We start from the raw sequence: 15,868 nt of genomic DNA on the forward strand, positions 1-15,868 counted from the left end.
TGGCTACTTAACTTGGCCTCTTCTAAAATGCCCTGGTACATCTTCGCAATGCAGGATCTGAATGATCCTATTTTCCCTGCCTACATTCTGGGGTTTTTATCTCTATCCTTTTCTCCAAAGATAAATGATATCTATCTATCTATCATCTCTCTATCTGTCTATATATCTTTTTCCATTGACAAATAAGATATATATGTATTCATTATATTTCTCCTCAATTCGGCTTATAGTTTTATGTAAAAATTGAAGTCTCATCTAACTCTGAAAAAACAGATTAGGTATAAATCTAAGACACCCTCCCAATAATAGGAAAGGCCCAGTTGTCCTGAAGATCTCAAGATTTTGAAATAAAGGCTCAGGCTCTACTATGCACAGAGAATAACCCAACGATGCTTCTCTGAATCTGCTTGGCCTTGATGCTGTATATAATGGGGTTCAAGAATGGAGGAAAGAGAAAGTAGAAATAGCTCATGGTAATGTGTACCACATGTGGTACATGTTTTCCAAACTGGTGGATGAAGATCAAGCCAATTACAGTGATATAAAAGACTAGGACACAGCTTATATGGGAGACACAGGTATTGAGGGCCTTAGCTAGCTCCTCTCCAGAGGCAATGCCCATAACTGTCTTAAGAATTAGGGCATAAGAAAAGACAATGATCAGAGCATCTAGGAAGAAAGTCAAAGCAACCAGAACTACTGGGTACACACGATTAAACGTAATATCAGCACAGGCAAGTTTCATGACATCTTGGTGGAGGCAAAAAGCATGAGAAAGGACATGGGATCGGCAATATGGGAAAAAATAGAGTGGCATAATTGGGGGCACAAGGGATAAAAAGCCCCTTGTCAGTATCCCCAGGCCTACCTTCATTACCTGGGAATTTGTAAAGATAGATTTGTATCTCAAAGGGGTGCAGATGGCAATTAAATGGTCATAGGCCATGGCAAGCAAGACACCTGACTCTACAACTGAAAGAGAGTGGATGAAGTAGGCCTGCAAGAAGCAGGCTCCCTGATTGGTCTCTCTGTGATTCAACCATAAAACACCCATGACTGTTGGCATTGTGATCAGCGTCACCACAAGGTCTGTGCCTGCCAGCATGGCCAGAAAATAGTACATGGGTTCATGGAGACTGTGGTCACCCTTAATAAGGTAGAGGAGGGTGCCATTACCAAGAAGCACAGAGAGGTAGACTGCAAAGAAGGGGATAGAGATCCAGTGATGAGCTGCCTCCAGACCTAGGAAGCCAGTTAGCACAAAGGGGGCAGCACTAATATTGGACCACATAGTGTGCGTAAATATGAAGAGCAGCTTTCTGGAAACTATGAATTCAGTACCCCAGCTTTTTCAGTTTTCACTACCTTGTCATGGGAAGATATTACGGCAGCCTCAATCCAAATCTTCATGCTTATGGGTAATTAACTCATAGGATAGCCATAGCTCTGCAAATATTTTCCTACAGAAAAAGAGTAGAGATTTACAGGCTGTACTTGCAATGAGGTATAATGGTCTTCTCCTAATAATAATATAAGGCTGATGGTTAAAATGTTCTCAATTTTTTTTTAAATCTCAATGTTTCTTATAACATCAGGCCCCTCCAGTGTACGTATGCTAGAAAAACATTTGCATCCATAGTGATAATTTTAAAAAGATAAATATATACAAATGAATAACAATTTTGCATAGAGTGCTTTTTTGTTGTTGCTCATTTTGACACATTTAAACTTTAATTTCATAAGTTGCATTTATGAAATAAAATTTTCATTTCAAATATAGTTTTTAGTAAGAAAAACCTAGTTTGCTTTGACACTGAATGTGTTTTAGAGCTATCTATTTTTACTGTGATAAATGAACAAGGACAGACATTTGCACATTTAGCCTCAAAGCATTCACAATTTTATTGAAGCACATCTATGTGTCCTATATTAAAAACCCAAGCCTTCCATGATCACATTTGCTGAAAACAGAGAATGTCTATGCTATAGGTATTGTAATCTCACTTGGGATCTCTCCCTCTATACAGGCCTTTTGAAAATCTTTCTAACCTTTTCTTCTGTCTGGATCTAAAATCGGAAGAGAGAGGGATCATCCCATCCTTCTGTTCCTGGCACTCACTCGATCCACAATCTCGTTGCTCTAATGGGAAACTGTTCCTGTCTTATTTGAGGAGTCAGTCCGGGTGCTTCCTTCTGAAAATCTGTTCAAGAGGCCGCACTAGAGAGCTTATATATATTGAAATCACCTCCCCAGAGATTCAGCTTTGCAGCCACCTGGGAGATTTCTCGATCTCTCCTCCCTCTATCATCTTTCAGGCACAACCTGGGCCAATAGACCAAGGTCCTCAGGCCTTTCAAGTGTTTCCCAAAGGATGGCACAGGAAAATTGAAAACTCAAGTGCTAGCAGGAATAGGGTACCAGAGCTTGGTTATGTGATCCTCAAAACCCTTAGCATCAAGATTTAGGAAATCTGTGCTAGTCCTTCCCATTGTCTACCTCAAAAGCAAAGGATTTACCACTTGTTCTCAGGGATCTTATATGTTGTTGGTGGGCACCAAAACCAAACCTGTTGTCATTGAGTTGATTCTGACTCATAGCAAACCTACAGGGCAGAGTAGAACTGCCCCATAGGGTTTCCAAGGAGCGCTTGGTGGATTCAAACTGCCAACCTTTTGGTTAGTAGCCATAGCTCTTAACCACTACATCACCACGGTTTCCATTGGTGGTTATAGAGCTTATGAATTCGAATATAATTTTTTCTTTCTTTTTTTTTTTTTAGGGAGAAATTATTTCTGATCCAGAGGAACCTCCATGTATCTGTTAACAGCCATGTGAATGAGGATATCTTATAGTTTATCTTAAACTTACTTTGTTTATATTCGGTTTATTTCCTATTTTGTGTAAGTTTCAAGGTGAGGGACATGTTTTATTCACTCGCAAAACTTAGAAATCTAATTTGGATTAGAAATAAAATATTTTCCATAAACCTCCATAGTACTATCATGCTAGGGGGAACACATGAAAGGTATTTCTGCAATCACAGATGAAGTGGTATTTAACCTGAAAGTAGAACAATGAGAAGGATTAAAAAAAAAAAAGTGATAGTTATGAGTGTGGTATGATACTTTTTTCATGCAGAGGAAAAAACATGTTGTGCTGGCACTAGAGAAAATATGATGAATGCAATAAAAAAAAATTTTATATTAAAATTATACTTAAAAAATTTAGTGTTACTAGTTGGAATGCAAAATGGTATAACCATTTTAGAAAACAATGTGATGCTTCCTTAGAAATCTAGAAATAGAAATACCATACGACCCAGCGATCCCACTCCTAGGAATATATCCTAGAGAAATAAGTCGTTACACAAATATACATATGCACACCCATGCTCACTGTAGCATTGTTCACAATAGCAAAAAGATGGAAACAAACTAGATGCCCATCAGCAGAAGAATAGATAAACAAACTATGGTAAATGCACACAATGGAATACTACACAACCATAAGGAACAATGATGAATCTGTGGAGCATCTCACAATATGGAAGAATCTGGAGGGCAACATTCTGAGTGAAATAAGTCAATCACAAAAGGACAAATATTGTATGAGACCACTACTATAAAAATTCATAGAAAGCTTTACAGATAAAAAGAAACAATCTTTGATGGTTATGAGAGAAGGGAAAGGTAGGGATGGAAATACACTAAATAGACAATAGATAAGGGATAACTTTGGTGAAGGGAAAAACAGTACACAATACAAGAGAAGCCAGCACAACTTGTACAACGCAATGTCGTAAAAGCTCCACAGACATATCCAAACTCCCTGAAGGACCGAATTGCTGGGCTGAGGGCTGTGGGGGCCATGGTCTTGGGGAACATCTAGCTCAATTGGCATAACATAGCTTATAAAGAAAATGTGCTACCTTCTACTTTGGTGAGTAGCGGCCAGGGTCTTAAGAGCCTGTGAGCGGCTATCTGAGATACTCCACTGATTTCATCTCTTTAGGAGCAAAGCAGAATGAAGGAAACAAAAGACACAAGGAAAAGATTGGCCCAAGGACTAATGGACCACAACTATCACTGCCTCTACCAGACTGAGTCCAGTACAACTAGATGGTACCCAGCCACCACCAATGTGCTCTGACAGGGATCACAATAGAGGGTCCTGGCATAGCTGGAGAGAAATGTAGAACAAAATTCTAATTCACAAAAAAAAAGACCTGACTTCCTGGCCTGACAGAGCCTGGAGAAACCCCAAGGTTGAGAAGGTAGAGTGTTGACAGGTTGTTAACTAATGTCATAAAACAATATGTGTGCCAACTGTTTAACGAGAAGCTAGTTTGTTCTGTAAACCTTCATCTAAAGTACAATTTAAAAAAAAAACACTTGGAAAAAAAAAAGAATCCACTTGAAGGCAATGGGTTTTTTTTTTTAGGGTTTAGGACAACAGGACATGAGGGAAAGCTTGACAAAAAATGTGTTTGTGGTAGCAAGTTCTATTTTTTTTTTTTAATAGGGTCTTACAAATCATATAAGGACTTCTGACTTTATACTAAGACTTTGAAATAAGGGGGGACTATGACAAAACAGTCATTGTTTAATGGTCACTTTGGCAACAGTATGAAGAGCATGTTAGAAACAGAATGAGTGAGTAAAAGTTACAGGACACAGAAATCTAGGTGAGAAATAGTACTGGTTTGTATGAAGTTAGGGTAGTCAACAAGGTTGAATGGGAGTGGATGGATAAGAGATTCTATTTTTCTGTCTTCCCAACGTAGATCTTTGTACAGAGAATGACAGAACAAATACTTGGTGCATTGAAAACCTGAGTTCTAAAATCATGCCTGAAGATGTACCTACAAAATGTGGACAATGTATATTTTTGGTTCTGTAATAATTATATTTTCTTTTCTCTATATAGCACTGACACATTAGCCCCATCTTCAGGTCAAGTGAAAACTTTATTTAAATCACGTAAACTATAACCTCTTTCCTCCAGGAAGTGTATCCAGTTTTCTCCTTCAAGGGTCACATTGGACCATAGAACATCCATAGAGTGGGGCAAGTGGATATTTAGGTAGGATCTGGACATTGAGGTGAAATCATTGAAAATTTATCAAAGCTCTTCTTGAAATTCTCTGTTTAAGTGCCTTATGACTTAGGAAAAATATTAAATAAAAATTCAGGGACTAAAGTGACCCTTAACTCAGCTTAGGAGGTATTTAAAAGAGTATCTAACCCAGTGCCATCAAATCGATTCTGACTCATAGCAACCCTATAGTACAGAGTAGAACTGCCCCATAGGGTTTCCAAGGAACACCTGGTGGATTTGAACGGCCTACCTTTTGGTTACTACCTGAGCTCTTAACCACTGGGCAACCAGGGCTGTAAAGAATATCTAAACCAAAAACCAAACCCAGTGCCATCGAGCCGATTCCGACTCATAGCGACCCTACGGGACAGAGTAGAACGGCCCCATAGAGTTTCCAAGGAGCGCCTGGTGGAGTCGAACTGCTGACCCTTTGGTTAGCAGCCGTAGCACTTAACCACTATACCACCAGGGTTTCTAGACATCATAAATTGAAAGTAAATTCAGAATACTAATTTCTCTTCAATATCTTTTTTGTGAGAATAACAAAAGAAATGTTTTCAGATCATAAGTTGTTTACACAGAATAACAAATACGCATTCTTCTTTATTATACCTGTGTGTGTTAGTACATGCACACGTCAATGCAAAGCCTCTTCTTTCCTAGAGATGGTTTGTTGCATTTATTTGTTCATAGAATTTGACTACAGTGGTTAATTTCCTAGGTGTACTTGAAGCAAGAAATTAAGTTCAGACTTTTTCAGTTCCATGTAGTCTTCCTCAGACATCTGTGACCAGGCATCTGTGAGGATGTTCCCTACCTCTATGCTAATTAAATACCTTTAGGAGGAAAAAAAAAAAAAAACTTAATTTTTTAGTGTATCATTACTATGTGCTCAGAAAGAATCCAGGTTTTAGTTCTTCATACTGTCTTTATCTTAGTGTCTATGTCTGATTCGCCATTTCTTACACACCGTCTCTTATCATATTTTATTTTGAATATTTTGTTCTTTTAACACTAGTTCATTTTGGGCGAGAAGTCATTACAGTGAAAATTCCCCAATACCCTATTTTATCTTGTGCTCTCCCAAGGCACAGGTGCAGACACTTATGTTCTATGTTCCTTTTTGTGTCAACATCTTCTATTTGTTTCTATTGCTCTGCACGTCCTAATATTTCAGCACTTATCAACATTTTCCTGGCTTTTATTGTGATTCTTAATAATCAGGCAAAAAGGAAACACATGCTAAAGACGATTTAATGGATGGCTATTTAATAAATATATTAATGTCTTCTCTTAAAGGCTCAATACTACAGGATAGAGCAATTCTTTTAGCGATTTTAATAAGCCACAATTTTATTACTTAGATTATAACTCATCCTCAAAGTTTCAGAATTTTTTAATTTAAATTATTTTTATTACTAATTTAATACCTGGATGACACTAATGTTTATAAAGTAACATAATTCAGAAATTTAAGATTATCTTTCTTCCTCCCCAAATTTCCTTACTTGTACTTTTCTAAAAACTATCTGCAAATTCTATTAATTATAGATTCTAAATATTTCCCATTTTTATCCACTGTATTCTTCTTCACTTTTCTAATTTTTTCTGTGAGTATGTCTTCCTAGAACCACTAAAATATCCTCTTAGAGGTTTTCTTATTCCTCTCTTGCCTCACACAAATCCACAGCCACTGAAATTATAATCTATAAGCATCAATGAAATTAGTCACTCTCCTGCTTAAAAGTGTTCAATAGGTTCCTGTGATTCTTTAGGGATACACAAACTCTTACTACAAACAAAAGATGGTATATAATTTGGCCTTCTGTCTCCAGTCTTTCCTCAGACCAATCTCCCTCTTTTCCTTGCCGCAGTCTCTGGAAGATTCCATGATTCATTCTTCAAAAGGCTTCTGAACATACTCTTTTCTACTTAGAATATTCTTGTTTCTATTTTCACCTGTTAATTTCTAATAAATCTTTAGCCCCGAACTGAAAAACACTTCTTCAGGGAACCTTTGCCTTATCTCAGTCTGGATGTGGCCTTTTTGTGACCCACTGCCTCAAAGCAGTGTGTTCCTTCTGTTTGATCATTAATCATAGGAGTTATTTTAAATTTGGGTTTATTTGATTTTTGGTTCCCCAGTGAATTCCACTCTACATGAGGGACTAAAACTCAAAACCAAACCTGCTGCCGTCAAGTCGATTCCGACTCATCGCGACCATATAGAACAGAGTAAAACTGCCCCATAGAGTTTCCAAGGAGCACCTGGTGGATTCAAACTGCCAACATTTTGGTTAGCAGCTATAGCGCTTTAACCACTATGCCACCAAGGTTTCCCACATGAGGGAATAGATTCTGCCTACTTTTTTCCAGTTAGATAAATTTTGCTTAGCATCATTCCTATCTCTTGCCCTAAAACACTGACCAAATGAATGAGTGAATATTAGTGATGCTACCACAAAAATGGAGCCCTGGTGGCACAGTGGTTAAGAATGTGGCTGCTAACCAAAAGGTCAGCAGTTCAAATGCACCAGCCACTCCTTGGAAACCCTATTGGGCAGTTCTACTTTGTCCTATAGGGTCACTATGAGTCAGAATCAACTCGACGGCAACGTGTTTAGTTTTGATACCAACAAGATAGGCACAATGGGGAATGATTTCAATTCCTTATACTCCACCAGAGTGGGAATCTACTCAACAGCACTGGATTTTTTTTTTTTTTTTTGTACTCCACCAAATACTAACCTATCATAACATGTTATTGTTAGGTCCCATAGTGACCTATGTACACCAGATGAGACACTACCTGGTCTGTGCCATCTTAATGATCATTATACTTGACCCCATTATTGCAGCCACTGTGTCAATCCACCTCCTTGAGGGTCTTCCTCTTTTTTGCTGACCCCCAACTTTACCAAGCATGACATCCTTCTGAAGGGACCGATCCCTTCTGATAACACGTCCAAAGAACATGAAAAAAAAGTCTCACTATCCTAGCTTCTCAGGAATGTTCTGGCTGTACTTCTTCCAAGACAGATTCGTATAGGATATGTATAAATAAATTAAGCAAGAAAATATATAAATACACTTGCAACTGGGAGGGGGGTCTTTATCATATGGCCCAGAATCCTAATGTTGTTGTTAGATACCACTGAGCTGGTTCCGACTAAAAGTGACCCTATATACAACAGAATGAAACACTACCCAGTCATGCACCATCCTCACAATAGTTGTTATGCTTGAGTCCATCGTTGCAGCCACCATGTCAATCCATCTCTTTGAGGGACTTCCTCTTTTTCACTGATCTTCTGCTTTATCAAGGATGATGTCCTTCTCCAGAGACTGATCTCTCCCGATAACATGTCCAAAGTATGTGAGACATAGTCTCACCATCTCTGCTTCTGAGAAGCATTCTGGTTGTACTTCTTCCAACACAGATTTGTTCGTTCTTTTGGCAGTCCATGGTATATTCAATATTCTTCCCCAAAATCACAATTCAAGGGCTTCGATTCTTCTTCAGTCTTCCTTATTCATTGTTCAGTTTTTGCATGCATATGAGGTAATTGAAAACACCTTGGTTTGGGTCATGCACACCTTAGTCCTCAAAGTGACATCTTTGCCTTTGAATACTTTAATGAGGTTTTTTTTTGCAGCGGATATGCCCTATGTAATGCATCTTTCAAGTTCTTGACTGTTGCTTCCAAGTGTGTTGATTGTTGATCCAAAGAGACTGAAATCTTTGACAACTTCAATCTTTTCTCCATTTATCATGATTTTTTTTTATTGGTTCAGTTGTGAAGATTTTTGTTTTCATTGTTGAGGTGTAATCTATACTGAAGGCTGTGGTCTTTGATATTTATCAGTAAGTGCTTCAAGTCCTCTTCACTTTCAGCAAGCAAGGATGTGTCACCTGCATAACACAGGTTGTTAAAGAGTCTTCCTTCATATAGTCCAGCTTCTCTGATTATTTGCTTAGCATACACATTGAATAAGTATAGTGAAAGGGTACAATCCTCCCACACATCTTTCTGTCTTTAAACTATGCAGTATCCCCTTATTCTTTTCAAATGACTGCTTCTTAATCTATGTACAGGTTCCTCATGAGGAAAATGAAGTGTTCTGGGATCCCCACTCTTTGCAATATTATCCACAATTTTTTTATGATCCACACAGTTGAATGCCTTTGCATAGTCAATAATGACATTTTTTTTACTGACTATTGAGAATCCCGGTAGGTAAATATAAGTGAAGGTATTTATATATAAATTTAAAATTCTGTGTATAGAAAGACAAATTTTTTTAAAATCTTTGAAATTATTCATAATATAAGTGACACATAAGTGTTCATATTTAATGAGCTCCTACAAATTAATTAGAAAATATGAACACTATTATAGAAAAATGAACAATAAATGTAAAAAAATAAGTTCAAAGTAATACATTCAAATGGCTACAAGAAATTGAATTTTTTTTGTATTTTTTAACAGTACAAATATACAAAAAACAAAATATCAGACTACTTTTTATCTTTCAGACATATTGGCAATGTTTCTGCCCTCTAACATTTGGAGAGCAAAACACAGAATGAAGGGAATTAAATCAACCCATAAACTGAACTAACGGTAAATCTGTGAATTCAAGGATACTCTTCTAAAAGCTTTATAAATGGCATTGTCTCATTTAGAGATGTGGAAGCTGCCACAGCAGGGGTTTTGAGACACAGTGAAATTTTTTGGCCCTTTATTCAGAGAAATCTCATATACCCACCATCTTTCATGGACAAGTATCCACATTGAAGTTTAATTTCCAAACCAGTGTTTAAACAAAAGATGTAGAATGCCGTATTGAATTTGCTTTGTCTTGATGCTATAGATGAGAGGATTCATTAAGGGAGGGAAGAGAAAGTAAACATAGCTCATAATAATGTGGACCACCTGTGGCACATTCTTCCCAAACCGGTGAATAAATGACAGACCAATCACAGTAACATAGAAGATGAGAACACAAACAATGTGGGAGATACAGGTATTTAAGGCCTTGGCTCTCTCTTCACCTGAGGCAATGCCCATGACAGTCTTAAGAATTAGGATATAAGAAAAGAGAATTATAAGAGAGTCTAGGAAGATTGTTAAAGAGACCAGAATCACGGGGTAGAGTCTATTGAAGGTTATATCAGCACAAGCCAGTTTCATGATTTCTTGGTGAAGACAGAAAGCATGGGAGAGAATATAAGAGTGGCAATATGGAAATGAAAAAAGACGTATGATTACAGGCATAGTGGATATAAAGCCCCTCATAAATACCCCCACCACTAATTTTACCAGGCGAATATTGGTGAGAATGGAAGTGTATCTCAAGGGATTGCGGATGGCAATAAAACGGTCATAGGCCATGGCAAGCAGGATACCTGATTCTACAATGGAAAGGGAGTGAATAAAGTAGGCCTGCAGAAAGCAGGCCCCCTGATTGATCTCTCTGTGATTCAACCATAAAAAGCCGATGACAGTAGGCATTGTGGTCAGTGTCACCATAAGGTCTGTGCCTGCCAACATGGCCAGGAAATAGTACATGGGCTCATGGAGTCTGTGGTTATCCTTAATGAGGTAAAGGAGGGTGCCATTGCCAAGAAGCACAGAGAAGTAGACTGCAAAGAAGGGGATGGAGATCCAGTGATGAGCTGCCTCCAGGCCTGGGAAGCCAGTCAGCAAAAAGGGGGCAGCACTAATATTGGGCCACATAGTGGGCCAAAAGGTGGAGAATAGCTTTCTGGAAACCATGAACCCAGGAGCCCAGTTTTTTCAGCGCAAAGATATCATGGCTGCCTCAATCATGTTCTTCATATCTGGAGATAATTCATATGATAAGTGTGATTCTGCAACTATTCACCTGCAGAAAAAGAGTAGAGATTTGTAGGCTGTGTTAGAGATTAGAAATAGCAGGTTGTTTCTTTTGGTTTCTTTTTCTTAATTAGAGGAAAATATTAGGTTAGTAGCAAAATATTCTCAAATTAAAAAAAAAAAGTTTTAATTAGCTTTGCTTAAAATATCAGGCCTCACTATTGTGTATATGCTAAAAAAATTTCTGTAGAACAGTGATAACAGCAACAAAGATAAATAAATGAATTTTAAGACTTCTTCAGCTGCTTACTTGTGATCGTTGACTTTTTTTTGACACATTTAATTTTCACTCTATATTTCTTTGTTCCTTTTTGAAATTGAATGTCAGCATCTTATGTATGTTAACAAATATCATCATCACTTCCAATTGTTCTTCCCCTTGAACTCTTACCACTTTTCTAGAACCGCTACCAGAAGTGTGGTTCACAAACCAGCAATGTCTATTAAGCAAGTGAATTTGTTAGACATGCAGCCTCAGGCCCCACCTCAGACCTACTTAATCAAAATTTTCATTTTAACATAACCCCCAGGTGATTATGTGCACAGTAATGTTTGAGAAAGTGTTCTATGCATTTCATATCCATTCCATATTTGAAGCTAGTTATGTTTTGATTTCTGCACTTGGTTGATTTCTCCCTTCTTCCAAATTTACTCATGTTGTTGTTAGGCACTATCGAATCAGTCCTGACTCAAAACAACCCTATGTACAGGACAACGAAACACTGCCCAGTCCTGGGCCACCCTCATAGTTGTTGTTATACTTGAGCCCATTTTTGCAGCCACTGGGTCAGCCCCTCTCATTGAAGGTCTTCCTCTTTTTCCTTGACCCTCTACTTTCCAAGCATGGTGTCCTTCTCCAGGAACTAATCCCCTCCTGATAACATGTCCAAAGTATGTGAGATGTGGTCTCGCCATCCCTGCTTCTAAGGAGCATTCTGGCTATGCTTCTTTCAAGACATATTTGTTCATTCTTTAGGCAGTCCATGGTATATTCAATATTCTTCACCAACACCATAACTCAAAGGCATTAATTTTTCTTCTGTCTTTCTTACTCATTGTCCAACTTTAGCATGCATGTGAGGCGATTGAAAATACCATGGTTTGGGTCAGGTGCACCTTAGTCCTCAAAGTGACATCTTTGCTTTTTAACACTTGAATCTATTGAATTTTATTTAGTCAATTTTATTTATTTATTTTTAATCATTGAATTTTATATATTTATTTATTCCTCCTTCACCATCTGCTGATTCTCTTTCTGTATCTTGTTCCTTCCAAAATAATTTGGCATAATTAAATGCTCAGGCTCTTCCTCTATGTCTCCACTAATCTCTCTCTCTTTAAACACTTAACTCCTGATGAGTTATTACAGATACATGAATGGTCACATTCCAATGTCCCCACAGCCTAAAAATGTCAGTTCTCTCCACTATTTTCATTTCCTTGGCTGCCCCAACTCAAAATAAAAAAAAAACCTATTACCTACTGTTGCAGTCATATTTCACTAAATTCAGAAACATTAAGGTAAGCATTCTGAACATTGCAATGCTTTCATTCTACCTAAGATGGCCGTAGGTCTCAATGAGAATAAATCACATGTAATCTAGCTTTTGTGTGAGGAAATACTTTGAGATACATATATATGAGACTGGTGTTCATTGAGATAAAAATCACCAATCCTGCGAGTCCCCTGAAAAGATTTAAATTACGATTATTTCCCGAGTGTTGTTCTACTTCCAAAAACTCATTTAGGCTCAAAAACATGAGAAAGAAAGCTACAAGAGGAAGAGAAAGACAGTTCAGAGAGGTAGAAAATTAGTGGTATGTATCCTGAGGGTTACTAGGAGTTGGAATCCACTCAAAGACAACTAACAACAATGACATCCTGAGGGTAAAACTAGCAGAAAGATATAAGGTCCTAAATTCATTTAAGAAAATAATTCCTAAACAATTAACTAGATTTACAGACTAAACAGACTTTGTAAAACACAGAAACTTTTATCAGCTACTCTCTAAAATTAATTCGATCTTCTCAGAAATAGGTAATACAACTTCAAGACAAAACGGGTGTGTGCATTCAGTATTTTCATTAACAGAAGGAATTTTAGAAACAGGAAGGCTACATTCCCTTATGCAGAAAAATAGTAAGAGGATGTTACAGAAGCTCTAAAAATGTGAAAAGCTGGCCATGTCCTTTACCCTTTCATAATAAAGGAAAAGCACAAGGAGAAACTTGTCCAGGACTAAGAGAGGACTCCGATATTTATCCAGAGTAGGTGTGTGGACTTCTAGAAGCACAGGATAGAGGTACCAGCTGTTTTCCTCAGGGCTAGGATTACAGTGCATACACCCTTACCTAGCCTACATTACATAGTAAAAATTCCATAAAAAGAGCATGATTATATATGGCTTTATTCACAACTATTAATAAAATTACTTCAGAAATACAAGAACTAGCTTGTCTATACGGGTATAGGAAAGGTGTGGCTCCGAAATTGATAGTAGCTTCCAATTTAGAACATGTACCTTCTTTAGTGACTTCCTCAAGGCCTGGCTTATCAATATGAGAGGGTGCCTTATACATGAGACACCTATAAAACCACCATTCCTCAATATCATTTGGGACTAGTGGAAATATTCACAGTTATCCATATATATATATATATCTCCAAGAATCCCAGGTTAGGAATGCAAATGAAACACAGTACCTTGAATACATCTATTGAAAAGAAGGAGAGTCTCGACTCTAGATTTTGTCAGCCTTAGCTGAGATATGTCACTGCAGGCTACTACAAAATTGTTCTACCTTCTTTCCTTGTCTGGATCAGAAATGAGAAGGGAGAGGTACCATTCCATATTTCTGCTCCTGCACTCACCCAAACCAAAGTCTTGTTGCTGGAATGAGGAACTGTTCTTGTCTCATTTGAGCGCTCAAGTTCAAATGCTTCCTTCTGAAAGCCTGTTCAAGAGGACCCACTAGAGAGCTTAGGATGTTGTAATCAACTTCCAGAGTTTACAACTTTTTAGCCACTCAAGGACTCCTTGAGCTCCACTCCCTCTCTCCTCTCTCAGAGCAGAGCTGGCAACTCAACCACTGTCCTCAGTCTTTTTCAGGTATTTCCCCAGGAATGGGACAAGAAAAGTGGAAACAAATATCACTTGATATGGAATGCAAAGACTTGGTTATGTGACCACCAGAATTCTTGGATCAAGGATTAGAAAATATGTCAATGTATTTTCTATTGTCTGCCTCAAAGGCTAATGGTATACCAGCTGCTTTCATGGGTCTTAAGTACCTTGTTTTTTTCTAGAGCTTATGGATTCCAACTGCATATTTGTCTGTCCTGTTTCTATGAGTAAATCAGTTGTGATCCAGAGGAACTTTAAACGGTCTGTTAACAATCATGTGAATGAAACCATTCCATTTCTTGTCTTAAAATCACTCTGTTTATGTTCAAATCATTACCCATTATATTCCGTATTTAGGGTGAGTGAGGTGGGTCTTTTTATTCACAGAACGTAAAGCTCTAGTAGGGATCAGAAAGGAAATGTTTACTATAAATTTCCACAGCACTGTCATCACTACATGAATGGTAGCCTGCTAAGGAGAGCACATAGAAGATATCTCTGAGATCAGGGAAACTTTCAGAGGAAGTGACATTTAAGAGCAGAATTGACCAATGAAAAGAGCAAGGTGGTTGTAGGTGGGGTTAGTAGTAGTTCCACACAGAGGGAAAACTTGAACAGGGGTATGAGAAAAGACGGTGAATTCAAACATTGAATAAATATTTTTATCATAGCTACAACAACAAAACATGAGGAAAATTTTGACACAAAATGAATGTGTGGTAGCAGGTTCTAATTATGTAATGCCTTACAAATCATGGAAGGAATTTTGCCGTTATTCTGAGAACAATGAGTGTGAAGTAATGGGCATCATGATTAGAAAATCATCGTTAAAAGTTTGTTGTTGTTAGGTGCCATGAACTGGGTTCTGACCCATAGCCGTCCTGTGTACAAGGGTAAGTACAAAAGTATCACCACAAAATCACAGAAACTTTTATTAATCAAAAATATCAAAATGTGAAGCTATTGTTTCTCAACAAATCCTCCATCTAGGTCTATACAGTAAGGCATTGTTTCCATCTCTCTAACCCTTCCCAGAAGAATTACATGCTCTTTGATTTACATCATGTCAAAATGGCAGTTTTGGCATCCTTGAGGGACACAAATAGCATTCCTTTTAAATGTTTGAGTTCAGGGAACAAAAAGAAGTCTAAGGGGCAAGGTCAGGGCTGTAGGGTGGGTACGGTAACGTTTCTGAATGATATTCTCATAGGACAGCCCTTGCTACCCTCAAAGCATAAACAGGTGCACTGTCATGGTGGAAAAAAAAAAAATTCTTCAGCACAACTCTTTTGGCTTTTTCTCACCAATGCAGTTTTCCATTTTCTTAAATTTCGTCATAATAATATCCCGTGGTCGTTTAGTGTCCTTCAAGAAAACTTATCAAAATTACGCTTTAGAAATATCAAAATCTTCTGAGCAGTCTTCCCTCTCTTAGCTCATCTTTGAGGTCTTTCTGACCTTCCTGAAAATACCTGATCCATCTGAAAACTATTGTTTTATGTGAAGCAGCATTCTCATAAGCTTGTTCCAAAGCTTCAATGATTTGGAAAGATGTTCACTTGAGTTTTGTTAAAAATTTGATATTAGCTCAGACCTCAAAATCATTTTTTTTCAGTGGCACAAAAAGTATCTTTTTTTTTCTTTCTTTTTTTGGAAGGCACCCTAAGAGACTAAGACAAGTGTATTCCTGAAAGAACTTGTCTGCAGCCATAAAATGATCACAGAGACATGTTTAAACATATTT

General features: G+C 37.7%; 2 protein-coding genes across 2 annotated transcripts; both read right to left on the bottom strand.

Annotated features, from left to right (window-relative positions):
• Positions 1–355: 355 nt before the first annotated feature.
• On the bottom strand, positions 356–1,291 carry LOC126079222 (olfactory receptor 51B2-like). The gene has a single exon (XM_049890154.1). It carries the CDS (start codon positions 1,289–1,291, stop codon positions 356–358), a length of 936 nt encoding a protein of 311 aa, XP_049746111.1.
• Positions 1,292–9,900: 8,609 nt separating this feature from the next.
• Positions 9,901–10,839, bottom strand: LOC126079213 (olfactory receptor 51B2-like). The gene has a single exon (XM_049890144.1). It carries the CDS (start codon positions 10,837–10,839, stop codon positions 9,901–9,903), a length of 939 nt encoding a protein of 312 aa, XP_049746101.1.
• Between the last annotated feature and the right edge of the window lie 5,029 nt (positions 10,840–15,868).

The sequence above is a fragment of the Elephas maximus genome, chromosome 7, assembly GCF_024166365.1.
Source record: "Elephas maximus indicus isolate mEleMax1 chromosome 7, mEleMax1 primary haplotype, whole genome shotgun sequence".
Classification (NCBI taxonomy): domain Eukaryota; kingdom Metazoa; phylum Chordata; class Mammalia; order Proboscidea; family Elephantidae; genus Elephas; species Elephas maximus.

Coding starts and splice junctions, on each gene's coding strand:
- LOC126079213 (XM_049890144.1), bottom strand. CDS start 10,839: ATGTGGCCCAATATTAGTGCTGCCCCCTTTTTGCTGACTGGCTTCCCA.
- LOC126079222 (XM_049890154.1), bottom strand. CDS start 1,291: ATGTGGTCCAATATTAGTGCTGCCCCCTTTGTGCTAACTGGCTTCCTA.